Raw genomic sequence first — 27832 nt, forward strand, 5'->3', positions numbered from 1 at the left:
TTTTTTAATCTTAACCTTGTGTTTAATCAAATGTAAGCTGCCTTTGGTCCTGTAGAAGGAGAAAGGTGAGGTATTTATTGAATAAGTAAATAATGACTTTTGAAACAGATGGCACTCATTTGTGTGATTCATTTTAACTAAAGGTGGATCCTGCCTTTAGCATGATCTGATAGATATGTCAAATTATACATCAGACAAATTTGTTTATGTCTGGGTTGAAATCCTAAACACAGTCTAGCAGACAGTAGGGTTTGTTTATGTGGAAACCCAGCCACAATTGCATTATCAATCCTTGATGGTCTCTCATCATCCTTCCAAGATCTCATTCCAGTTTTCTTTCCCTGGCCCCTTTCTGATCCAAATTTTAATCTGACCAGCTTCCCCCTATAGCCAATGTTCATGTTGCCTGTCAATTTATGGAGACATCATGAATTTCACTTGGTTTTATGAGGCAAGGAATCCTCAGAGGTGGTTTTGCCAACTCCTTCCTCTGAAATGTAGCCTACAGCACTTGGTATTATTAGATGGTCTCCCATCCAAGTATTAATCAGGGCTGACCCTGCTTAGCTTCCAAGATCAGACAGGATGTAGTGTCTTTAGGGTATTTAGGCAATGCAAGCAGGATACTATATAGAAAAAACAAACAAAAAACCAATAACTTTTCTGTCATGTGCAAAGTTTTTGATCAATGGTTTGAAGCATCGGTATTTCATAATATGCAACTTCTGTTTATAGCTTTATTTATATATTTGAAAGATGCAAAAATAATAATGAAAGTGGATTTTGGTTTTTTGATAGTTCTGTTATTTTCAAGTCTGATGTCTTAGATTTCAGACATCTCAGATCTCAAAAAACCCTTTGTTCTGTATAAACGTAGAAAAGGTAAAACAGTTGAAGGAATGCTTACATAATAACGATTCTCAATAGCAGCAAAACAGTGTGCAATCCGAATTATTATTCAGTCTGTCTAGCTGAAAAATAAATGAAGATCTAAGGGCCTTCAAAACCTTGATATCTGGCACCTTAAATGATTGCATTTTGGATTATTTGAGCACCAATTTTGCATCCGTTACTTATTATCTCTGTCCCTGCAATGCTGCTCTCCTTTTCAGAATGTTTTTGATCATCTGAATAAAAATCTTTCCATCTTATTCCATGACAGCAAAAGCAAAAATTATTTGTATAGGATTGTCTTGTAGGAGCTGTGCTAGCTAGAAACACTGAGCTAAAAACTGTTGTTATCATTCCACCACATTCTTTCTCTATCTTTTTCTGTATCACTGGTCCTTCTTTCTGACTCCCCACAATTTCTTTCTCTTAAACCTTCTCCTCATCTCTCCCCCTCCCACTTCTAGACTGATATATTCAAGTTCCTCAAATCCAGGCAGTCACTTCACAGAAGGCAACCCCTTTTGTTCTGTCTGTGTCAGTTAACCCACATTTTACACCCCCACCCCTATAATAGCTAAGCCCCAAATCTTTCTTAGTACCACTCATGAGCCCCTTCTTCTGCATAATCTCTTTCTCTCTGCACATGTGCAATACTAGTCATTCAAATCTTTTTCTGCATCAGCGAAAATTACCTCATCTGTCTCTCCCAGCATGGCCCTAGAGCAACTTCACTCATGCCCTCCTTGATATTTATGTCACCCTACTACAAATGTTATAGGCTATATTTCAGAGAAACTGGAAAAACCACCTCTTGAGTATTCTTTGCTTAAGAAAACCCTAAGAAATGCGTAGGGTTATCATAAGTCAATAGGCTACTTGAAGGCACCTATGCACACACACACTGCCTTTCCCACTTTAATCCGCAAGCTCAGCTACCACTGATATTTCTTTGTCTTTTGTCTCAATAACCGAAAGACCTACTATCCAGTTAAAAATGGAAATGGATTTGTACATTAAAGATCCAGCAGTGGAAAGCAAGAAAATGATTAGATCATTAGTGGAAAAAAATAGATAACATGATCTGACATGAAGGGCAGAAGATAGCATTGTGGACTCCTGGGATCACCGTAGTTCTAATGGGCATCTCACTGGACACAGTATCATCACAACTTTACAATTCTTTTTTTTTTAGTAAGAAATGTGGAAATGAAAAACAGTTTTAATCTGGGACATTTTTAGCAAGTATTTACAATTTGCAATTATAAGTACAAAGTGATTTCTCTTATTAATATACAAGCACTATTCTAGGAGGGATACAATGACAATAAAAAATATGAGGAAGGAATATACAGCATTTTAAAGAACAAATGCAAAATCTAGACCATTCCTTACCTTCAGTACGCAGCATGGCAGCCTTTAACAGTAGGCTGAGACATGATGCAATAAAAGGAATTTATGCTACTTATAAACTGAGAGAACATCTGCTTAACAATCACAGGTGTGCAGCTCTGGCAGATGAAAAAGGCCTTTTAAATGTTTATCCGATAACAAAATATTGAAGTTTCTAGACAGAATATTGAAGATTGCAAAGGAAGCCATATTTAAAGAAGGTGTAATTAGAGGGGCAGCATTATTGTTTCACAACCTAAAAACACCCCAAGGACTGATATTTCTTTTTGTGTGGTTTTTTCATGTGTTGTTCTTTTAAAGTTAATATCAGGTGGTTGAGGTGATTCCTTCAGGAACTAAACTCATTTGAACTTTGAAGGAGGTGGTTTGCTTTGGGATTTAGAGGAGAACAGTACTACAATTACAGATTTCCTATTCAGAAAAGCCTTTTCATATTATAATTTGCAGAACAAATGCACTTTGCAACAAATTTTAGAATTGACTGGTTTTGTATGAGTTACTGGTTAGGAGTATTTGGTCTAGTAAACTGAAGCATGATGGCTGATGCTCAGTGATAACAGACAATGTTTCTTTCAGGCATCTTGTCCACCCTTACTGTCCAGCCTGTCAGAAGTGAAAGATCGTTTTCTCATGTCACTGGACATGAGAAACCCAGTACTTTTTAATGGAGGATGTTCCTCTCTCTGACTGATGGAGTGACAAGCCACTGATCAAGAGACTATGAAATGTGATAATTGGATCTCGAGCTGCTTTACAAGGAATGTATTGCATTCAGTACAGATAACCAAATATAAATTACACATGCACCATATCCAGAACAGGTCCAAATTGTGAGCTCCAAGAAACCTGTAGTAAATGCACTTTCTAAACATATGCATATGCACATACATTGGACCTTTCCTATATGTTGTTGTTGTTGTTGTCGTTGTTTGCCATCAGGTTGACCTCAACTTATGGGGGCTCAGTGAATGAGAGATATCAACTGGCCGCACTCATCAAGATCCCTGCAAAATTTGGATGTCTTTTTTAATATGGGGAAGGGAAAGTAATGCAAATCGCCACAGTTCTCCCTCTTCCAGTCTACTGGGCCTTGAGATTTATTGTAGTTATCCATCCCTTTACCTTCATCTTATTGTTATTAAAGTTTATTATGAAAAGTATTGGTTTATAATCTCTCAGCCTACCAGGGCCCCCAAGGGCTTCACTACAGACAAAAATAGTATTTGAAATCTGGTTTTAAAAAGTGAAAGATTCTACTTTTGAAGATCAAAGGCTACATGGAACAACATAGTCTTGGCCACTTGCTGGTTACTGAATAAGGATGGAACAGATTTTCCTTTGGAAAGAGTTCTTCAAGTGAGATATTCTACAAAGAGAAATGTAGCATCAGGGACGTAGCCAGGATTTTAGGAAGGGGGGCTCCAGACTAAGTGCCACCACTATAATGGGGCTTGAGCACGGCGGCGCAACAGCACGCACCATTCCTTTTTCTAATGGAGGAGGGGGTTCCAGACCCCAAGAACCCCCCCCCCCCCTTGGCTACATCCCTGCTAGCATACTCACCAGCTTCTCGGGGTAGTGAGAGATGCAACAGGTTTCTATTGAGGATCTCAGAGTATGGGCAAAAGCTTCCTTCAGATATCCTTGATAAAAGGTGTTTTGGTCTTTGTTGGCCCCAAATCAGTAACTTGAATTGAATTTGGAAGCATCATCTTGGTATGAAATGTGATCACTAAAGCATGCTCCAGGCAGACTGGCAGCTGCATTTTGCTGTGGCTATAGTTTATTAACACTTTTCATGGGTAGTGTCATGCAAAACACATTACAATAGTCTAACTGGGAGGTTATTAAAAGTGTAACATTATGTTTTAGAGGGAGTTCAAACCCCTCCCCAAGAGCTGTTTTTAAAAAGATTTTTGGTGACAAATGTAACTTCTTTTGTCTTGTTCAGACTGAGGTTCAGTTTATTCAGCTACATCAGTGACCCTCATAATTTTTACCCTTGGGACCACCACCCCCTTTTACAGCTACTTGCAGACATCACCTCCCCCAATGTAGTATGTGAATAAAAATATTTTGGTTATTTAGTGTGTGTATTTTTATTTGCACATTCATGTACACTAATATTTTAACATTTTATAAAGAAATAACATCATTCAAATTAGAACAGTTTCATTTAAGTAATTTCAATATTGAACTCAATGCATGTGTAAATTTTACACATAAAAAGAGGAGGGGGGAATCAGAGCATCTAAGTCTCGCATCCCCTTGAACAACTTGTGTGCCCCTCACCACCACCATTTGAAAACCCACTAAGCTACATTCAATCCCTCACTGCTGCCAAAATGCAGCTATCAGACTGCCTGGAGCATGCTTTAATGATCATATACTTCCAATCTCGTACCAAGCTGATGCTCCCTCCAGACAGCAGTTCAGGACTCCCATAGCCTCTTGGGAATCTGTTGAGAAAGAGAAAGATCTAAATCAGGTCTTCACAACATACAGCCCAGGGGCCGCATGCGGCCCACCAAAGGATTTTGGGCGGCCTGTAAGGATGTGAAATGACGTCAATACTCCTCTACCACTCTATCTCCTCTTGAGGAGAGGACCATGTGGAGGAGGAGAAGAAAGGGCAAATACTCATTCTGCAAGGCTCCTTTGTTGCTTGGATTTCTCCCAAGGGGAAAGATGGGTGAAGGAGAAAGAGGAAGAGGAGCAAATGCTCGCCCCTCAAAGCTGTTTCATCATTTGGCTTTCTCCCAAGGAGAAGTCTGGGCGGAGAAGAAGGACAAGCAAGGCAAGACTTCTCTGCCACTTGGCTTTCTCCTGAGGAGAGAGCTGGGCAAAGAAGAAGGAGGACAAAATTAATATTAATTATTTCTAATTAATATTAACATCATTAATTAACTAATTGATATCTAATTAAAACCTATCTGTGGCCCGAAGAAGTTTAGCCTATTTTAATTTTGGCCACCACCTACTGCCAAGTTATGCAGGTCTGAGCTAGACATTCACTAGTGAAATTATCCTCAGAACTCTGGATTACACCACCCAGTTGCCTTATACAGTTGTCCCTTCCCTTACGCGGGTCTGTTCCGGACCCCCCCCCCCACATAAGAGAAAACGCGGATGCTCAAGCCCCATTCAAATGAAGGGGTTCGTGCCCGCAGCGGTGTGGCAGCCCGCGGGGCGCATGCCACAGGAGCGCACACCATTGTTTTGTTCTGGCATGTGGCTCCCTTCCTTCCAATGCGGCTTCCAGCGTATGCTGGAAGCCATGTATTATGCAGGGGCACTGTATAGATGTTCTTTAAAAAAAACAAAAACAGAGGGCAGTATTGAACCCTGAAGAACCTCATAGGTCCAGAGCTTTAAAGGTGAACAATAGCCAACAGCCTTGAGGGTGAACAACAGTCTGCTACCACCAGTTTCTGAGGCCTGAACCACTAATTAGAAAATGAACCATCTTGAAATGGTGGCTCCAGGTCTCATATCAGCCATATGGTCCAGAAAGATAGCATGATTTTATGGATCCATGTGCTTTAGCTGCTCCAAGATGATTTTAAATTAACATGCTTTGTATGTTACTGGGATCCTTGGTCTGCTACCTGGAGTCCCACACTGAGGTTTTGGTATCATTGCTTGGTGGTGAGCATCCAGCTGGTGCATGGACTTCTGCAATTGGCCAGACATTTTAATCTCTGATACTAGGTTTCACCTTGCATCAGTAAGGGATGCATACGGGTAGTGTTCTGCTACTTATCTTTCAAAATACATGGAAATGCATGTTTTAGATGAACTTTCCTTCCTTTTTTATATATGAAGACATAACTGGATTGCCCCGAAGCATGGTACCAGATTTTTTTGCCAACACATAAAACTGTATCTTTGGGGCTCGACAGACCACCCCAAAAGGGCGGGCTGGAGCTCCACATGTGGAGTATCCCTCCACAGTAAAAAGAACTTGCTAAAAGCTGGTTCTTTTTACGGTGCAGTCTGGATACCATGAGTGCGCATTGGTGCACTGTCGTACATCCATGATGTAAGTGCAATACAGTGACATCGACACTGCCCCACGATTGCATCGTCATAGTGGCCCGCTTGTGGATGGGAGGCCACCATGATGGTGCTGTCCTTACACACTAGGGTTCGGGAGTGTGCGAACACTGCGTGCTTCTGAACCTTAGAATCGGCACTGGCACGCTGCTTCCTGCAGGTCTGTACTGGGCCTTTATTAATATATCAATATAATTAAAATAACAGGATTTTACAAATTAACTATTTATTTACCAGCAATCTAAAATTAAACCCATTTATTGCATACTAGAAATTGTCCACACAAATATTTTTGTGTACTGAATGGATTTCTTATTTACGGATACATCCAAAAAGAATTTGTGTTGATAAACCTTGATTGCCATAAGACGTTTATTTCAAGGCAAATGTAATGTTGTAATAAGGGTTCAGAATTTGAAACTTGCTATATACGGTGTCATCTGAGCTGGGGAAAATAAAATATGCATGCCTATCTAAACAACTCAGTATTTTGCTGGTACAGTGGAACCTTGCCATACGCGGGGGATCCGTTCCGGATCCCGCCGCGTATGGCGATTTCCACCTATGCTCGAGCCCCATTGTAAACAATGAGGCTCGTGCACGGCGGCGCGGAGGTGCGCGGGGCGCAACGGGCGCACATGCGGCGCAACAGGCGTGCGCGCCCATTCAACTGAATGGGACGCGCCGCCCCTTCCGCCCCACGCACGCGCCGCAGCTTGAGCACATATGCTCAAGGCTGCGTATGGCGCGCCCGCCTATGGTGAGGTTCTACTGTAATATAAATTAAGACACATCAACTGTTACTTGAGAACTTTCAATATAACAAGCTTTCTGTACATGTCCATGCTTGAATAGTGTGGGATAGATCTGGTGACACAACATGCCACTTATTTTTCATATTAATAGCAATCTTTCTTTAGATTCTTCAAATGAGCTCATCCCCCCGCCCCCCGACAAGGCAGCAAAGATTAAAGTTCTTTGCACTTTCTTCAAACAAATCTATGGGGTGCTAATGAAATGAGAACAGAATTTACCCATAAGCCCTTTGGAATGTATTCCAAAAAATGCTACCCTGTAGTGTATTGGAGTAAAAGGAAGATAGTTTGCCATAATGTTTTCAGGCTAATAGGGTGATCATGCAGATTTCGGTCTCTGTCATACCCTAAAGCAAGGGTTCCCAACCGTTTTGACTTACAGAGCCCTGAGGCCTCCACGGAGCACAGGTTGGGAACCACTGCCCTAAAGGATGTATCTGGGACTTTACATCTACCACAGACAGTTTTCTTTCTTTCTTTCTTTCTTTCTTTCTTTCTTTCTTTCTTTCTTTCTTTTGGCCCTTCAACATTTACTTACATCATTATTTATTAAGCATTTTTAAAAAAAAATATTTTATTGCTGCAAAATGCTTACACTGTTGTTGTTTTAAGACCCAGACGTCGGCCTTGTACAGACCAGCACTTTGAGCCAGCCTGGGGGCAGAGTTGGGGCATCACGTCCACATGACGCATGCCCGACTCCACTCCCAGGGTGCCATGATGTCACACGCTGCTTCATAAGGTGCATGACATCATAGTGCTTCTCCAGCGCTGTGTCCATGGCAACGTGGCTATGGCGTCGCTTCCAGGGTGCAAAAAGGAGCCGCTTTTTACAGCTCCTTTTTGCGCCCTGGAAAGGCTGGATCAGGGCTGTGGCTTGTGGTTGCCATGGCCCAGATCCGGCTGAAACAGGAGCAGCTCCATGCTGCCCCTTTAGGGCTGTCTTAACAGCCCCATACTTCTTAAAGTCTTTTCAATGCAGCATTTTTAACGCTGAGGACCAGAGCAGATGGGCAGAAAAAAGCAGTTCAATCTGGGTTTTCTGAAATCAGATTGAAATCTTCTGTCAACATGGCCTGCTCCCAAGATGGCATCAAGCCATGTTGCACAGGGTTTCCCCTCCCCCACCACCATGCATGCACACTATTTGTTAATGTATATTGAAAGTAAAAATGTTCAGATGTGGCAGTGGCTGCAGAAACCTAAAGGCTACAGCTGGAGTCCAGAGCAGCCGCCAGATGTTCAAGGTCAACTGAACAGGACTAAATGTAAAATGCTATGTTTTTAGTCTCAAGATGGATTGGTGTCTGTGATGCACAGCAACTTGTCTGTGATGCATAGCAACTTGTGTATGAAGAGGATGGACTTAGTGGTCACCTCATGGTAATATTGTATATAAGGAAAACGCTGTTCTGGTAAATTGTGGGAGTCTGGGAGTTTGAGATGGTGTGACAGTAAGAGTTTTTGTATAGTAGTGACTAGCTCATGTTTATCTGAAACAAAGTAATAAAGCCCTCTAAGGAGTGAAATCCTGCTGGAGAGTGATTCTTTGATTTAGTAGCTGTTTCTCCAGGCATTGTTCCAGCAAGCTGAAAGCCTGTTTTTGTCCTGGACTGCAGCCAGCACACACAAACAATGCCAATAAGGATGGCTCAGCTAGGTAATTACAAACCTGCAAGGAGTGATAGTTAAGGAGCAAGCCGAAAGCCAGAGCCGAAGTCAGGAAAACAGAGGTCAGAGTAGTCAGTCCAGTCCAGGGTCAGGGCAGCCAGAAGTTGCAAGAGTCCAGTCCATTCCAAGGTCAAGAGTCAAGGCAACAAAGAGTCAAGATACAGGGAGCCAGTGCAGGCAGCAATCACACCAAAGGATCATGCAATAAATTATAGCATTGAATTGGTGTCTCCCTGCTTCTTAAGTAGGAGATTCTCTCCTCGGTGCCAGCTGAGGCTTGTTTGCCAATTGTCTCTCAGCAATCCTCCTGGACCTGCATCTGCCAGCACTCTCAGCCCTGCGTTGTTTAAAGGAGGGAACCTCCAGGCCTGGTTCCTCCCCAGAGTCACCACTAGTCTGCTGTGCCACCAAAGGAATCCCATCAGCACTAGGACCTGGCTGAGCCTCCTCCTCTGGGCCTGAGAGATCAGGGCTGGATTCTGGCAGAGCAGGATGAGCACCTGGTATAGCCTCAATTATCTCGTGCTCTGGAGAAGCCCCATCCTCCTCCTCATCCTCCGAGACCTGCTCTTGGCTGGCCATGACAGTTTTGGAGTTTTGCTCTGTTCCTGAGTTGGAGAGATAGCCAGCATCTTCATCCATTTGGCACCAGACTGGGACCATGGGCAAGGTTCATCATCCAAAATATCAACGCTATTTCACAAACACACTGCCTGCAACCTCCAATTACATCCTTCTTCCCGCCTAGATGCCACTCCATTGGATAGCCTCTGGTATGAGTGGCCACACAGCTGCACGTGTTATGCACTGCCTGAACAGTGTATTGATGTACCCAGTGATACATTGGCAAAGCACAATCATGGAAGACCCCTTATATGCCCCCTTCCCCCCATACCCTGCTGTTGGACTGTCCAGTTTGTGTATGTTGTAATTACATCCGTTGCATTATTGGTGATCTCTTTTTTGCTTTGCTGCAGTTCCTTATGGTGCATGGCTGTTTATATGCCAGTGTGATGATGCACATTTTCCACCTTGGGTTAGAGTATCCCAGTATCTTTTTGCTCTGGCTTTTAGACCTGGAGCAAGGGTTTGTTTCACTTTCTACCTAGCTTCATCTTGTGCATTGGCTAAACACCCAGGCTTCAAAGTGGTAATAAGCCGCTTTATTTCGCCAGTGTGAACTATCCCACAGTACTTTACTTACAACTTATTTATCTTGCTGTTTTGCTCCCTCTCTCTGGCCCGTTACAAATGGGCCTAAAAGTGTGTGCTCCATGCGTGCTAGGGTTAGAAAGGGGCGTCATTTCCGGACGCCCCTAACCCTAGCATGCGAGGAGTGTGCACAAAATGGCGGTGGCCATTCCACACGGCCACCGCCATTATGATGTCACGACCGCACCGCCTCTATATGGGGCGGCGCGGACGTAACATCGTCACGCCGCGCCAGGGCTCACAGTGCGCCCCTTCCCTGGCCGCAAAAGGAGCTCCGAAACTGAGCTCCTTTTGGCGTTTGCGTTGCTGGGCGCAGCCTTCATACGGCTGTGCCCAGCGACACAGAGGAGAAAGGGGCCAAGCAGCCCCTTTCTCCTCCTCCCCGCCGCCGCGGGATGTCCTTGGGGCTTGAAGCCCCAAGGACACCCCTTTCCAGGCTGCGGGGAAGGGGCCTTTTGCCGCTTCCCTGTAGCCTGAAAAGCGGCGGATTGGGGCCTCAGCGGCTGCCGCTCTGGCCACTGAGGCCCCGATCCGGCGGGGAAAGGGGCGGGTGCAGGCCGCCCCTTTTCGGCGGTCTGTAACCCGCCTCTCGGTCTTTCATTTTCTCTGTCATATATTCTTTCATTCTCTCCTTGCTCTCTGTTCATGAGTATATAATCCTCCCTTAGGGAATTGTCGGAGAAACATATAACACATTCCAAATAGGTTTGTGCCCATCTTCAGCATGACCTCTTCATGGTAGGCAAAGAACTGTCCCTCCCCGCAGGGCTCTTTTTATTATGATATTAAAATATTGGTGAATAATGTGGCACTATTGTGGATTTGGACCTATTATTTCATTTGCTGGTTTGACAAATTAGTCTTCTTCCTCAGACTGTTGTAGTGTTCAGCTGCAATGTCAGCACCCATTTTACCTTACACACTACCTCCCTCTTGCAGATGTTTTTTCTACAATGGAGAAAGATGAGTGGGAGGTGAAGATTATAGCTAGCCTAAGGGCAATGAGTAGGCTTTGTAACTTTATTCCCATATGGTTGAAACAAGCAAGCCTTCACATAAACTACAAGGCAAAGTAACATTTTAAATTTTATAACTAGTCGAATCCTTTAGGAAAATTACTTCCTCATGAGAAAAGAAAGCTGCCTTAATTGTTCTTTCCAAATCAAATATCATAGGTCTCTCAGTGGACTGGATGTTAAGTAGGTTGTATTTCTCCCTCCCAAAATCTTACCTTTTCTCCTTTATTTTTACCTTTGAAATATTGGGCATATAGAAGTAAATAAAGGTAAAGATTTCCCCTTGACATGAATGTCTATCCGTAACTGACTGTAGGGAATGGTGCTCATCTTTGTTACTAACCCGGAGAGCCAGCATTGTCCAAAGACAACTCCAGTGGTCATGTGGCCAGCATGACTGCATAGAACACTGTTACCATCCCACCAAAGTGGTACCTCTTTATCTACTTCCATTTGCATGCTTTTGAACTGCTAAGTTGACAGAAGCTGGGGCTAGTGATGAGAACTCACCTCATCATGTGGTGCTTGGGCCTCGAACTGCCAAACTTCTCACCTTACAATTTGGTGTCTTATCCACCTAGCCACCACACACCTCTGTGTAGAAGTGAATACACAGAAATTATTCATAGCTGATGCAATCAGTTTGTGTTATCCAAAAGTCCCAGGAATGCTTGTAGAAGATGCTTGGACAATAAAATGTGCAGTTATAATGATTTTTTTAAGTTAAAGGATAAGGGAGAGTGACACTCTCAGGGGAAGGGGATACATTTGTAGTTCTTCATGCACCATGTAAAAATAACAACTTCCTTCAGATACAGAATCATATCATCTAATTTCTTGATCAGAAATTAGTGCAAAGGTTCTTGAGGTTCAGAGCATCATTGTTCAAATACTTCAATTTGTCATATTTCAGGGCTGGACTAAGAAATGTTGCTGTCTGACACACAGCAGCAAATGGTGTTCCATACACCACCCGAGAAAGGGTGCATAGCCCCAAAGCCAGCCAAGTTATTTTGGTGCATAAGTAATTTTGGCACAATAAGAATGGAAATAACTGTTTGCTTCCCTTTCATGACATTCCAGAATCTCTTGTCTGATGTGCTTCCACAGTGTTTTACTGGCCTTATAATGTTCATTTTATCTTTTTTCTTCTCTGTTATGCAAAGTCTAGCTTAGAAGCATATTTTTCTTGGGAAATGGTTTTGTGAATTCATTTGTCTCTTAAGAACCATTCTCACCTGTGACTTTCTAAAAATAAATAATACTAATGATTCCTTTATGTATTTATCTAGCATGAATGTAACACCGAAAAATTAAAAAAGAAAATGTACAGCTAAAGGGAATTAACAATTTTTTCTGCAATGTTCTGTGAATTTTTATTGAATGTGTTGGCTCTTTTCGTCAATTTCAGTTTGTACAAGTCTCCATGGTACAGTTTAATTTTGAACTGGATATTATGAGGGGAAATAACCCATCTTTCTTTTTTTATGTGCCAAAAAAGTTGAGGAGGGAAACCCATTTGAAAAGCAACTGTATCCAACAAGGGTTTTTTTTTTAAAGTTCAAAATGAACTGGAGCTCTATTAATTTCAACTCCTCTACAAAGCAGTATTTGAAAATGATAGATGAAAAAAAGAAGCAGCATTTTTCATATGTTGTCTAATAAGCTGTTGATTACATTAAAGTAAGTAATGAAAGTTGATTAAAACCATCCCTGAGTTTATTCTGATTGTGGAGCTCTGTAGTTAATTACTGGAATGTGATAACAATGTACTCTAGAAGCTACTGGAGAAGGGTTTGGATGCCATGAATGCTGCATTCTTTAAAAATGGCTTTATACTTTTAGACAAGTGAAATTATAGGCATAATTTTCCATTTCTACTTTAACATTTAATCCCTTTGACACATTTCCTTATCTTCCTATAGAGAAACAGTCAAGTAAGAGAAAAGTCAGTCTTCAAAGGCATTAATGTAATAATATGTGAAGCAGAGGAAAACATTTAAAACATATTGGAGGATTGTTCACATAATCCTTTGTAGTTATTTATCTGAAGACTCCCATTTAAAAATGCTTTTGTTGAAAAGTAAGAGTGCCAAAGAGATTTACTTTTAGAAACTTATAGAAACCTTACAGAGGATTTAGTGGTTTTAAACATTTTTATTTGTTTAGGTTGCTTTTTTTGGTTTGACTCTTAACTGTACAAAGTGATGTATTTTAAAATTAAAGCATCGCTGTGTCTTAGCCTAGGCAGTGGAGTGTGTTTTAGTGTCACATCTCTTTCTTTCCTGAACCTAGACAGGTTGGATGTTGCTTCATCAAGATTCTGGCCCTGAGTTTTAATTCCAACATTTCTATTGTGGTTTTGGGATCAGGACTAAATAAAGTAATACCTTTTTTGAGTTACAGTTTTGCAGAATAATATTGGAGATATTTCTAGGAGTAAAACCAAATCAATTTTTGGAAGACCAGTTTCTGTCTGTATGCCACTCTGTTTTAAAAACCTGTGAAATGGAGCAATGATGAAATGACGTAGTAGTGCCAATGAATTCACTAGAGAGAAGGGAAAATCATGCACAGGGTATGTTAATTCTGCCTGGCTTTACTAGGAAAAATAAAATTTGGATGTTTTTAAATACTTGCATTTCATGCTATGTGAATGTTTATTAGGCCTTAATATTCTAAAGACACCAAATCCAGTCTGATCTTGGAAGTTAAGCATGTTCAGCCCTGGTTAGTACTTGGATGGGATACCATCAACAAATACCAGGTCTTGTAGCCAATGGCGGGATACAGACCGCCCAAAAAGGGCGGTCTCCTGCCGTCCTGATTTGCTCTGTGAGGGAGCCGCAGCGGACAAACTGCGCAGCTCCGTCACGGAACAAAAAGAATTTGCAAAAAGCGGGTTCTTCTTGTGGCGCCTTTGTGATGCTGCAAGGTGCCAATGGCACACTTGCGGTGTCACAAAGGCGCCGGGACGTGTGGACGCTAAGTGTCTGTCGCGTCAAAATGGCGGCGCCCGTGTGTACAGGGTGCCGCCATTTTGACGCCCCTGTCAATTGCTAGGGGTGAGGCTAATATGGATGGTGCGTCCTTGGCCAACCCCTAGCAAGTGACGGGGGCGACGCAAAGGCCCGTGTAAATCAGGCCTCTATTTCAAAGGAAGGAATTGTCAAAACCACCTCTGATAATTTCTTGCCTAAGGAAACCCTATGAAATCCAAGTTGACAGATGACTTGAGGACACATACACATAGACACACATCAAAGTCATGCTGAGTCACAAAAGGCAGCCTTTGTGAATTTGTTTGAAGGTGACAGAGCACCAAGTTGCCAACTATTTTGAGCACTAATATCTTGAAATTCCTATTGGTTTTTGATGCAGGCATGGTCATGTATGTGGGAAAATAAACAGATAAATAACTTTTTCAAAAAAATGTTCTGTCATAAAAGGAAATGGTGCATACTCAAAATTCTGTCATCAATATTTCAGGCTTTAGCCCAAAGCAAACCAGTTATTTTAGAACATAAGAGAGAAAATTCCACAGGGATGTACCCCCATCCCTAGCCACAAAAATACAATAGCAATAAAGTAAATAACTACCAATATGTTGCACCTGATGTTGTGGAAGGGATTAGTGAGTGTGAAGAACAGTTGGGAAAATGTAGTGGGAGGGAACTAGGAATGGTATTGCTATAAGTTGGCTTAGAGGCACTCTGCAATGAAAGATCTTTTCTAAGAATCTGGTGTGGGTCATGGATCTACTATATTCTTTATATTATGCTCTGGTGTTCTGTCACCCAAAGGAAACCATGGTCAGGAAGAAGTGTCCCTTTGGGGGAAGTGGGGAATCACTTGGCACTATGCAGGAGAGAGTATTTCCCAGAAAGGCTCTGCACTCCTGGGGCGGGGGGGAGGAAAATCAGGAGACCATGATGCTCACATCACCACCTCTGAAAGAAACAACCATCTGCCACAGGAGGAGGAGTTGTGGTAATATAGGAGATACAGGAATTACTATTTTTTTCAATGTTCAGGTTTTATATCAATGAAAAAAGACAGCCATATTGGGGAAAGGCTATACAGTGGGCCCTTGGTATCCGCTGGAGTTTGGTTCCACTCCCTGGGGATACCAAAATACATGCGTGCTCAAGTCCCATTAAATACACTGGCATAGTAAAATAAAATGACAAAATCAAGGTTTGCTTTTTAGAATGTGTATATTTTTTGAATATTTTCAAGCTGTGGATGCTTGAATCCGTGGATAAAGAATCCATAGATATGGAGGACTGACTGTGGATATGGGGGGCAGTATATGTAAATCATGCCTATACAGGTGGTTATGAATTTTTTTCACTTCTGGTGGGACCTCAAGATACTGGCGTAGAAATTTACCTCAGGTCTGATAGTTTCCACTATCAAATTTAAGCCCAGTTTACTATACCCCTAGATTACAATATATTCTCTTCTCCCCCGCCTCTCCCTCGTATCTCAGCAATACATGCAATCAGTTTGGGTACGAAGGCAAACAAATAAAGCAGCCAGACAAATTATAGTCATATTTTTTACATGCTGTTTGCATACAGTGTAGAAACTCACAGATGTCTCTGTGGAAGCATGCGTGGAGGAATTTGAGAACACTCTGTATAGCTCTTTGGTTTGCAAAACCTTGTCTAGTTGTTATAGTCCCAGATGATGTGTCATCCACATGACTGTGGTGCTTTAGCAAGCATTTTGAAATCCAGTACAAGAATTGATGCATAGTAATGCAGACAGGAACATTTTTATTGTTTTGGCATATACTTGTGCTGAAGTCACTTACGTACTTTGTCCCATTTGGGTGATTTCAGAATATCTTTGTAAATGTTGTATATTGCAAACTCTTTGCTGTACTGACACTCTGAATCATCTCCTTCTGAAATGTTTTTTGTAGGATTCCTTTAGGATTGAATGTCAGCACTGATTTATATGGTGCTTTTTGCTTTCAAAGCACATCTGATAGGTTTAGTAATATTTTTTTTCATAACATTATATGTTGAAGTAGTGGTATTAATGATTTCTAGAAGGAAGCTGGAGGTAGGGAACAGAAGAATTTGCTTAAGGCGATATGAAAAATGGCTTGGAATGTAGCAGTTCTAATGTTGTTTACTCAGATCGAGATTTTGGGGTTCTTCTTTATTCTTGCAGTGTTAGGTTTGGGGAGAGGGAGTATGATTTAGAACAATCTGTGCATCATTTAGCTATTCCTAACCTTATCAACAAATGTGCTGTTTTGCTTATTTTCTTGAGGAGACTGACAGCGTTAAATTAATGGATCCCATCCATGAAATGTATTTTCACATCAACATTGTTATTGCTTTCTTCTGCTGTGTACTTTTTACTTATATTTATTTGACTACACAATTCTATGTTCACAAATTGCCTGGTGCAGTGCTGTAAGGTTACAGATGCTGAGTTTCTTATGCAAGCCATTTTAGATACAGTAGTAAAACAGGACCTAGTAATTACAAATTAAATTTGTAATTTATTGTAAACCATACATCTTCGCAACTAGTTGGAAAGATAAAAAATGAAATACAAGTGATTAAAAAGACATACAGTTCTAAAAGAATTGAGCTGGAAATGTGATGCCAAACTAACACTACTAGGAATATTGAAATGTTGGTGGCATTGCTTTTTTTGTATGCATATATAAAGCAACTATCAATCAAAACAAGAAGATGGTTTCACTGTCAGGAGTTTGCTGCTTATAAAATAAAAATACCTTTGCAAATCTGTAATAGTGTTTTATGTATAAGCAGTTCGGTTTTATGTCTCTAAGTTGCTACTTCAAAAAATACAGTGAAAGATGCAGTAGTTTTCTTTTTGTCATGTCATTACTTATATATTTTTATACTCATGGATCTATAGGTTTTTGCCATCAGATACATTTATCTGCAGCCAGAGGGATTAAGATGTCTAGAGCAGAGTGTTTAAATGTTACTTTTTGGACTACAACTCCTAGTATCTTTCAGCCAGCATGGGAGTTTAATGTGATAACAAGGAATCCAAACTTCTTGCTCCAAAGATACAAATTGTATTGTATCATATTGTGTTGTGTTACCTGGATTTATATTCTGCCTTTCCACCAAAGCTGACACTCAAGATGGCTTGCAAGATAAAAGGAAATATAAGTGAAAATACATGTAGATAAAAGTTTACAAAAAGGTATGTTTAAAATGGCACTAAACTGTGTATAGAATTCAAACCATTTAAAACATCTCCTTTAAAAGCAAAGGGATAAAAGGAGCAGACTACATTTTTTTCAGATGACAAACTGAGAAAAGGCATTATGTGGCTTTTAAAGTTTGTCCTTCAGAGATAATGAGTGATGTCATAGTTTCTTTTTAGAATATAATGGGCCCAGGGAAGATGGTGAATGAATCAACAGATCTTCATGCCCTGTAAACAGCCTTTCTTATCGATGTACCCACAGGGGAGCAAAGGGGAAAGGTGACAAATTGAAAACACAGTGAGTGAAAATGGAATGCAGAATTCTTGAATAATCAACTTTCACCACCTTGCCATTAAGAAAGCAGAGGTGTAACCTGACAGTGCCATATACCAAGTCCGCTTGCTTGGTGATACCAAAGCAAAGAAAATGTAGCACAGAGTAGACGATAATGCAAGTAATACCTTGTTGTGTTTAAATCCCACCAGAGCTCTTTACAGGTTGCTTGTCTCAGCTAGAGAACTGAGCTGGAATCCAAAGAGGTTAATGCTCAGGTGTTTGTAGTGTACTCCAGTTTATCCTTTTTCAGTTCACATCCCTATTCAGTGCTGAAATACTATCACTGAACTGGAATACCCACTGGCTTTTATCACGTTTTCCATTTTACAATATAGAAAAGGCACAACAGAAAACAAGGAATTGGCATTTCCACTTCCTGCCTTTATGAGCTACATTGGACCTCTCCTTCTCCTAACAGAGATAACTGGAACCAGTTGCTTTGTGAAGTGGGACCATATACTCTAGAAGGGTGTATTTTATCTTACCTAAGTGAAAGAGTGATAAGAAAATTGCAGCAGGGCATCAGAAGGCCAAGACCCCATCCCACAACACCAGAAATTTTGACTACATTACACACTTACAAGGCTGGTAGAATTCCCAAGCTGTATGAAACGTGCAGCATGCTTCTTTCACAGGTGGTTATAAGAACTATATAACACTAAGTATGGATGCCTGACATATTTTTTCCCTATATCTGCCCCACCATTTTTTCTTGCTATCTTGTGATTTTGAACACTAAGAGCCTGGAGCAAAAACTAACTTATTCTTCTTGTTTGTTTCATGAATCTCTAAGTCATCCTGGAGGCTTTCTGGCTGTAACTAAACTGACCTTTGAGATACCTTTCTTGTCAATTATCTATTTTATGTGTTTTGAAGAAATCTTTCTAATTGTATGATAAGAGATAGTCTCCATGCAATTTAGTCATGCTATCTGGTCTGAGTTAAATGTAAAACCTGAGACAATCTGAGAAGGACAGCTCACATGGCTGGGTAGCCAATTGACCGTTTTAAATTCAGGATTCAGAATGACAACAATTTCTTTCCCCTCAACACTCTCTGGTATCAAAATGTGCCATATACTAAACTTAAAAGGTAAATGTTATGTCCTTATCTTTCACAAAGCTAACTTTGTAATTCCCTAGAGATCTCTGAAGTTGTTTGAAATGTCACTTTTTAAAGTTCTGACATCTGTGACAGTAAAAGATACATAGTTTTGTGAGAATGAAATCAACAAAGTAAAAGCAGTGGAAGGGTGTGCTTCAGAGTACCCAGCGCTGTTATCTCAAGCTGCAATTATTAACTGGTAACAAAATATAACAAGAAGGTTGAATAAAATCTTTTTTTGTTGTTGACAGCTCTAAATGTATTTGATGATTATTAAAAAAAACCCATCATGCATAGTATATATAAATGAGACCCATAGTAGAGAGACACCCAAAGAGAAGCTACCACACATTTTTTTTTATGTTTTAGATTTTTAGCCAGAACTGAATGACTTTCTGTTCTGTTTCTTTGTCCCACCTTTTCTCATCCACACCCAAAGCTACTGAGACATGACACCTCGCAGTGTACCCTGGAATTCATTGCAATGCTACAAAAGCTGTTGGGGGCACTACTCTCCAGTTACCATATGTGGATTAGGAGTTGCAAGGTTTATCCCTTTTTAAGGGTATTTGGAAGACATGTTTCAGACCTTGTGGTTCATTCTTGACAGCCTTACAGTATTTCTGTTTCAAACAATTGCTTGAATAGTTTGCACAGTTGAACCAGCAATTTGTATTCTGAATCCAAGGGAATCTACCTTGGCTGTGAGCACAATGGGTGGTACCTTGAAAATAAGTGGGTTTTTTATTATCAGAAGCCATTTTATTTAAAATTAATGGGGGGGGGGGTTGCATTCTGAATCTTAGGCCAGGGACTGACAGCTACCTAAGAGACCTGATCTAAGTCTGTGTTTTTAAGACACAAAAAAGGCTGAAGTTTTCTTGCAATCTTAGACATATACAAAACTAGGTACACTAATTCAAAGTCATAGCCATATTAATCTGGAAAATCAGTATGCAAAGGAATCTTGTAGTATTTTTGAAACTAAGGGGCAGTGCAGATTTGGGGGCGGGGTTGGAGTGTAGCATCTCCATGACGCTTGCCCCAGCTCCACTACAGGGTGATGTGATGCTGTGCACTGCACCATACAGCGTGCAGCATCACGGCACTCCTCAAGCACTGCGTACAGATGACACGGCACTGAAGGAGCACCACCAAGCTGCACTGCTGCAGCTATCACGCCCTTTTCAGGACACAAAAAGGAGCTACTTTTTGTGGCTCCTTTTCGTGCCCTGGAAAGGCTGGATTGATGTTGCAGCCCCCGCTTTTTGCGGGGGAAATGGAGGCACCTGCAGCCCCTAACTGAAAGAAAGAAGCTGGTAGCATGAGCTTTTATAGGTGTGAGCCTACTTCCTCAAATGCAGTAATTGTATGTATAAATAAAACAAACCTTCAAAGATATATTCAGAGATTTTATCAGCTAGTTGTTGACCATAAAACCATCCTGCTTTGGGACTGGTCATTGACCACCGTCACTCAGGCTACTTCCTGTGCATGGACATTGTCAAGAGCTATTAAAAACTACATGAACTTCAGAAACTTCACTTGTTGCATGCTATACGAGTTAAGTTTTCTGTTTGCGGAAGGAGGGGGATTTGTTATTCTTCTCCCCCTTGCCTTGCATGTGTGCAGTACCTTACATTTCTCCGTACTGAATTTCATTTTGTTGGCTTTGGCCCAGCTTTCTTGCCTATTCAGGTCATTTTGAATTTTGATCCTGTCTTCTGGAGTATTACAGTAGCTACTCCTCCTAATTTGGTGTCATCTGCAAATTTGATGAGTATACCCCCACCCAATACTGTCATCCAAGTCACTCATAAAGATGTTGAATAGCACTGGGCCCAGGAAGAACCCTGTGGCACCCCACTGGTCACTTCTCTCCAGGTTGAAAAGGAGCCATTGTTGAGCAACCAATTACAAATCCATGTAACAGTTATCTTGTCTAGCCCACATTTTACAAGCTTGTTTGCAAGAATGTCATGGGGAACCTGTCCTTTCTTCACTCACAGCTGCACTCTGTAAATTGGCACTCCCGGTGATGGATTTCATCCTGAAAGCCATACCTGTTGATTTGTAAAAAGATGTACTACTTATTTTAAATGAGGAAAGAAATTTTCTCTGTGCACAGAGGCACTTTCACAATTTCTCTTTAACATGTCCTGTAGCTGTTTCCTGGTTTCAAAAGATCTAGGGAGAGGAAACTGCAGCCCTTGTATGAGATTAATACCTGAAGCAATTGGTGTTCTTGTTTAAAACATTGTCAACCAAATTTAAAACTGTAATAAAATTTAGAACTGTAATCATTTGGATTGTGTTTAATTAGCCTATTGGCTCCTAAGCAATAGCAAGTAACATTTATTTATTTATTTTAAAAATGTTTTGTTAGTTTTACTGCTTAATTGGATCCATGGTACTATTTTGCCTCCCCCATCCTTAATATAGCATATCACTCCAGGCAGAACAAAGAAAAATCTAATTTTCTAAAAAATCAATTTCAATTTTATACTAGGAGTAATTGCGAAGCTGCACTTATATTGCTACAACAAAGGTCAACATATGATTCTCCTGGATTCACCATAGTGGATTCACAGTTTGTCTAAAGAGGCAATGTAAAGATTTAAGCTATTAACACATTTCCATACTTGCAAAATTTAATATAAATCTAGGAAAAATAAAGAGGCACAAGTGAATGAAGTAATAGATGCATAGTAACAAGACATTATTAATGCATTGGGTTTGCAATTCCTCTTATAATTAACAATACAACTCTCATATTGAGTGATACAAGAGGTAAATAACTCTTCCTTCAATTGAGATAGCTGAAATCTCAAGATTACCTAAATTTTATTCCATGATGTACTGTGCCTTTAGCGAGATCTTAACAGAAGTGAGAGTAATTCAGTCTTAATAAGTTCTCTGTGTTTGGAGAAGGATCAATATCTCAGCCCTTTAAAAAAAATGTTGACTTCTGTCCATAAACGATTCTATTACAACCTGTATTATATAATTAATTTGAAATGAATTTGGGGATACAATGTCATTCGAACACATGAATTGCAAAGGCTACATTCCTTCATATTGCTTCCTTTGTAAGGACTGAAAATAGGAGCAATTAAATCTGATATCCTTTGTAAAGCATAGCTTTCCCATAAAGATTGAATTTTGTTTTGCAAACCTTCGAATGTAAGCAACATTTGTATGTTTAAATTTGCAATAACACAAACATTTCTACTTGGAAAAATAGTTTACAGGCAACTATTCAGGTGCGATCAGACATTTCCATGCATAAAGTACTTCAACAGAACCGTAGATCAGAAATGTTTCTGGCACTTTGGGTTATTGGAATTATATGAGTTGGTAATCTGTGTGAAATAGATCTACAAACTAGGATCAGCAGCACTGTACTGTGGGGTTCTCCCAAGGCATATACTAAAATGTCATTTCTTTTAGCTTCATTATACCTTAAATAATATAGTTAATGTGTAAATTTCACACTAAGATAGATAAAATGCAAAATAATATGCAGTGCCTATTAAACTCCATTAATAAAATGATTTGTATGAGGAAAAAGTACAAGGGACAGTTTTCCTTGGTTAGGATATTTATTGTAAGTGCACACAACAACAACAACAACAACAACAACAACAACAACAACATTACATATACTATATTTTATTATGTACTCAACTGTATCTTTCTGGTGAACTTACCATAGTTAAAATCATCTGTCCCATACCTGGTTTTTGCGCCTCCTGTACCTTCCCATGTTCCCAGTTGCCTTCCTCCTCCTCTTCTCTTGAGCTGATCAAATAAAGAAAACTGCAACTGGATGTCTCCCATACTGACACTTCACCTTTTGTGTGCATGTTCCTCTCCTCCTGTCATTCAGACAACCTATTCTCAATACAAGCTGCTTTTTCCTAGAACTCACCCCATGCATTTTCCCCCCAGTGTGGCTCCTATGCCCGCTACAAACTATAGTAATCTGATTTGGGGTTGCCTGGCAAAAACAAGCCCTTTCCCACAGCAATGGTGGCAACAATAATAAAGCCGTTGAGCTACCTCTTGCTTGTTTGCTGAAGCACTGGTTTTACAGCCAGAGGATATGCCAGAAGAACTCCAAAAGGATGGGTAGTCTCTTTTGTTGGGGAGCATATGGGAGATGTTAAAAAAATGATCCACACTGGGTGTGAAGCATGCTAAAAATGGAGGGCATTTTGGAATTCCTCCTGGACAAAAGTTTGGAATATAGGACATGTCCTGGAAAAGGAGGCTGTCTGGTCACTTTGTTGCAGAGAGTTTTGAACCCTTTTAGTAAGCAGATTTATTACTTTCATACATCATCACTAACTGATCACTGCATCTTGCATTTTTCTGGATCTTATTATCTTCTATTCCACATCTGCAACTGTGTAAATATGCTTTATACTTGAGCATTTATTATCTAAAAACTAAAATACAACCAGTTAGTCTTAAAGATGCCATCACATTTTCTTTTCCCTTCTCCCCCTTCTTTTCCTCTTCTTATGTTGCAAGAAACTATTTCTTGAATATGTTGAATTCATATTACCTATTATTTTTCATTTTAACCTTTTTTTGCCTATTTTATCTAAGCCATCGCTCCCCCCCCCAAAAAAAAACCCCATTATTCTGTTTTAAATAGAAATATAAGAGTTCACTAAAGGGACTAACTTCATCATGTGCCTGACTCTTACTATACTAATTAATAAGAAGTTCTTATGTAATCGTCTCTCTCTGCAATGATTCATCTTCTTTATTTGCTTATCAGCATAATCGTAGTAATTCCCATAGAGAAATACTGTACAATTACAAAGAGAGGATTAGGATCTCTTGATAAAAGCGGAAGGTACTGGGATATGAAGGAGAGAGTTGTGTTTACACACATTAATCTTAAATAATTAGCCATTTAAAGAGGAAAGAAGTCAGAAATGTACATGGGAGATAAGTCCATTTAAGCATCTTTCTTTGGTATTGATACATCTTGCGAACTCATGTTTAAATCCATACTGTCTAAGCTTCCATTGATATATAAAGTCAGCATAATCTTTTCCCTGAAGCCCCATATTAATCTCTTGGTTGTTGTCCTTCTTCATCATAATTTAAATTGCTAAATAAACAGAATTGGGCTAGCGTATGCATATCATCAAAGCTATTAACCAGAAACAGAAATACATCTAGATACGTTAGTCACTGAGGCTGTGGTTTTGAAAAACAGAACTATACTCATATTATGTTAAGGAAAAGAGTGAAAACATTCTAAGGCCAAAAAAGAGTACAGGTTTTCAAAACATGCCACAATGGTATATGATTTTTTTAAATTCATTGATCAGACAGAAGAAATAACCATACCATGTCTTAGAATATCTGGCATAGCACTTTTGTTTGTTTGTTTTAAATATATTCCCCACATCATGATTGCTATAATAATATATAATATATTTTATATAATATAAACCCTCCCCTCCCTCCTTCCAACTGTCATCTTCTGGCCTTAGAGGGAGTGAAAGGACAGGCCCGATGGCATCGGGCCTGAAGAGGAAGAGCCCTCCCCTCCCTCCTTCTAACTGTCATGTTCTGGCCTGGGAAGGAGTGAAAGGACAGGCCCAACGCCATCGGGCCTGAAGTGGAAGAGACCTTCCCTCTCTCCTTCCAACTGTCATCTTCTGGTCTGGGAGGGAGTGAAAGGACAGGCCCAACACCATCGGGCCTGAAGCAGAAGAGCCCTCCCCTCCCTCCTTCCAACTGTCATCTGGCCTGGGAAGGAGTGAAAGGACAGGCGCAACGCCATCGGGCCTGAAGAGGAAGAGCCCTCCATCCAACTGTTATCTTCTGGCCTGAGAGGGAGTGAAAGGACAGGCCCAATGCCATCGGGCCTGAAGCGGAAGAGCCCTCCCCTCCCCTCCCCTCCCTCCTTCCAACTGTCATCTTCTGGCCTGGGAAGGAGTGAAAGGACAGGCCCAACGCCATTGGGCCTGAAGAGGAAGAGCCCTCCCCTCCCCTCCCTCCTTCCAACTGTCATCTTCTGGCCTGGGAAGGAGTGAAAGGACAGGCCCAACGCCATCGGGCCTGAAGAGGAAGAGCCCTCCCCTCCCCTCCCTCCTTCCAACTGTCATCTTCTGGCCTGGGAAGGAGTGAAAGGACAGACCCAACGCCATCGGGCCTGAAGAGGAAGAGCCCTCCCCTCCCCTCCCTCCTTCCAACTGTCATCTTCTGGCCTGGGAAGGAGTGAAAGGACAGGCCCAACGCCATCGGGCCCGGCCTCGATTAAGAAAAAGAGCCCTCCCTCCAGTCCATCTGCCTTGGTCCAGGCCTCAGAGGGAGAGAAAAATGCTGGACCTGATTCCGCCCCCCCCTCACCATTCCCTTCTCCTTTAGTGTTGTGTCTTTTTAGATTGTAAGCCTAAGGGCAGGGAACTGTCTATTATCCCCTCTGTTGTAAGCCGCCCGGATTCCCAGTGATTGGGCAGCATATAAATAAATCCTATTATTATTATTATTATTATTATTATTATAATATAGCAGTGCGACAATGCATATAAGAATAAACTAGTGCTCTTGAATTTCACATGGATCAACATATCTTTGTTGTGTAAGATGTTAACTGTGTATTTATAAAAATAAATTTTGCGAACATGAGTGTAAATAAGTCTGAGAAAGGAAACTGAGGCTGTTTCTTATTGTAAGAATAGTTTCACCACACTTATCTGACCTCAGATAAGTGGCATACCTTTTTGTTTTAGTAAATTTCCAATATGTTTAGTGAGGTTTGGGACTATTGTTAATGCTATTTTGTATGCTGTGTACCATGGTTGGGATATACTTGATCAGATAAAATAAAAATTTAAGCATCCTATGGGCAGGGTGTATACTCAAGTCACTTGTGCAAGATTTGAAGTTTCACATTACAGTCATTTCCTACACACACACAGAGAGAGAGAGAGAATCAAATACTGTTCTATAGGTTCATCCAACCAATACAATTTTTTCCTTTACGGGGAGGACCAGACTCCACAATTAAAATTTGATTACCTCAATTTTTAAAAAGACACGGACTTGTTGTAAATGATAGTGTCATTGTGTGCCTTCAAGTCATTTCTGACATACTGATCCTAAGGGCTTTCACAGGTTTTTTGGCAAGATTTGTTCAGTGTAGGTTTGCTTTTACCTTCCTCTGAGGTGGAGAGAGTGTGGCCTGTCCAGGGGCACTCAGTGGGTTTCTATGGTCAAATAGGGATTCACATCCTGGTCTCCAGAGCCATAGTCCAACACTCAAACCACTATACCATGCTGGCTCATAAACTATATTTGTTGTGTTTCTTCAAATTATTTCCAACTTGCGGTGACCATAAAGGAAACCAAACCTATCATGGAGTTTTCTCGGCACAATTCTTCAGAGGAGGGTTATCATTGACATCCTCTGAGCCCAAAAGGGTATGATTTGCCCAAGGTTACCCAATGGGTTTATATAGCATAGCTAGGATTCGAACCCTGATCTCTGGAGTCAAGGGCCAGTTACAGACCGGCACTTTAGTGTGTGATGAGCACGCACTAGGGTTACAAAAGGGCGGTGCTTCCACACCGCCCTAACCCTAGTGCGTGCTCGTCACGCACTAAATGGCGGCGGCCCTTCCATACGGCCACCGCTGTGAGGACGTCACGGCTGCGCCGCCTCTAGATGGGGCGGCACGGACGTGACGTCCTTGCTCCGCGCCAGGGCGTTTAGTGCGCCCTGAACACGGAGCAGGAAGGAGCTCCGTTTCGGAGCTCCTTCCTGGTTTAGTCCGCTGGGCGCAGCTTTCAGACGGCTGCGCCCAGCGGACTAAAAGAGAAAGGGGCCAAGCGGCCCCTTTCTCTTCTCCCCGCCACTGCGGGGTGTCCTTGGGGCTTGAAGCCCCAGGGACACCCCTTTTCAGACTGCGGGGAAGCGGCGTTTTGCTGCTTCCCCGCAGCCTGAAAAGCGGCGGATCGGGGCCTCAGCGGCTGCCGTTCTAGCCACTGAGGCCCCAATACTCCGGGGAAAGGGGTGGGTCCAGACCTCCCCAAATGGACGGTCTATAACCTGCCAAAGTCTAACACTGAAACCACTACACCATGCTGGCTCTAGTGGGATGCAGTTTTGAAGTGAAGGAAAACATTCAAGGTATTATTTAGTACTACTACTAAGAATAATCATAATGATAATACATTTGGTCTTCTAATAATGTGTTTGTTTTAAAGCATTCTGGTTTTTGAACAGTTTGTTGAAATGTCTAGAACAGATAGTTGCAGTATAACTCTGTATTGCACTATGAGTTTATTAATGAAACCATTATTTTGTGTGTGTTTTTTCACAGGGAAATTTTGTTGCAAGCATGACTGCTATTTTGAGACAAATGGAGGACTACCATTATGCTCATTTAATCAAGACTTTTGGAAAAATGAGATCTGATGTTGTTGTAAGTTGAAACTGAAACACTTTTTTAAAACCTTGTTGCTGCATTTCTATTTAAAAACGCCTTCATGATAAAATAAAGTTATCAGGCTGAAAAGTATTATTATGGGAGCCACATGATCTGACATAAAAATCAATGCAGCATTTTTCTTTACCTTCAGAGTGAGAAGCAAAAAATATTTCATTGTCTTTACATTAAATGATGAAGCAGGAAACTAAAAATTTGAAAACAGGGCTTGGGATATTAGAGTCTAGGGCAATAAGATTTTATATCTGAATCCTAAAACCTAAACCAACTTATGGTTTGGTTAGTTATATTCAAGGTATTTGCTTGGGGCTTCCTCTAACATTCTGCCATCTACATTATTATGTCTTGTTGTTTCTCAACTACTGTATATACCAGATTTTCCAAACCATTTACTGTGCTCAGTTAATTATAATTGTATATCTATATCTGCCATTTTAAGCAATATATTAGGTTTAAAGATATGTTTGATTATTAACAGCCATAAAGAATCAAACTCCTCAAGGTTCTTTCTAATCTTTCTTTCAAAGTGTATAGTGCAACTTAATTAGAGCATAATAGATGGGAATTTATAGCTAAGTAGATACCTCTCTAATGACCTGGAACTATCATTGCCATATGGCAAATGCATGC

General features: G+C 40.8%; 1 protein-coding gene across 2 annotated transcripts in view; it reads left to right on the forward strand.

Annotated features, from left to right (window-relative positions):
- DOCK1 (dedicator of cytokinesis 1) overlaps positions 1 to 27832 on the forward strand; it is a 502791-nt gene that overhangs the window by 276905 nt on the left and 198054 nt on the right. For both annotated transcript variants that reach the window (XM_089510135.1, XM_089510136.1), the window contains one exon: positions 27077 to 27178. In XM_089510135.1, the coding sequence (XP_089366261.1) occupies positions 27077 to 27178 (102 nt within the window). The remainder of the gene's footprint in view (positions 1 to 27076; positions 27179 to 27832) is intronic.

The sequence above is a fragment of the Sceloporus occidentalis genome, unplaced genomic scaffold (assembly GCF_023333645.1).
Source record: "Sceloporus occidentalis isolate IW3139 unplaced genomic scaffold, rSceOcc1.0.p SCAF_2, whole genome shotgun sequence".
Lineage (NCBI taxonomy): Eukaryota > Metazoa > Chordata > Lepidosauria > Squamata > Phrynosomatidae > Sceloporus > Sceloporus occidentalis.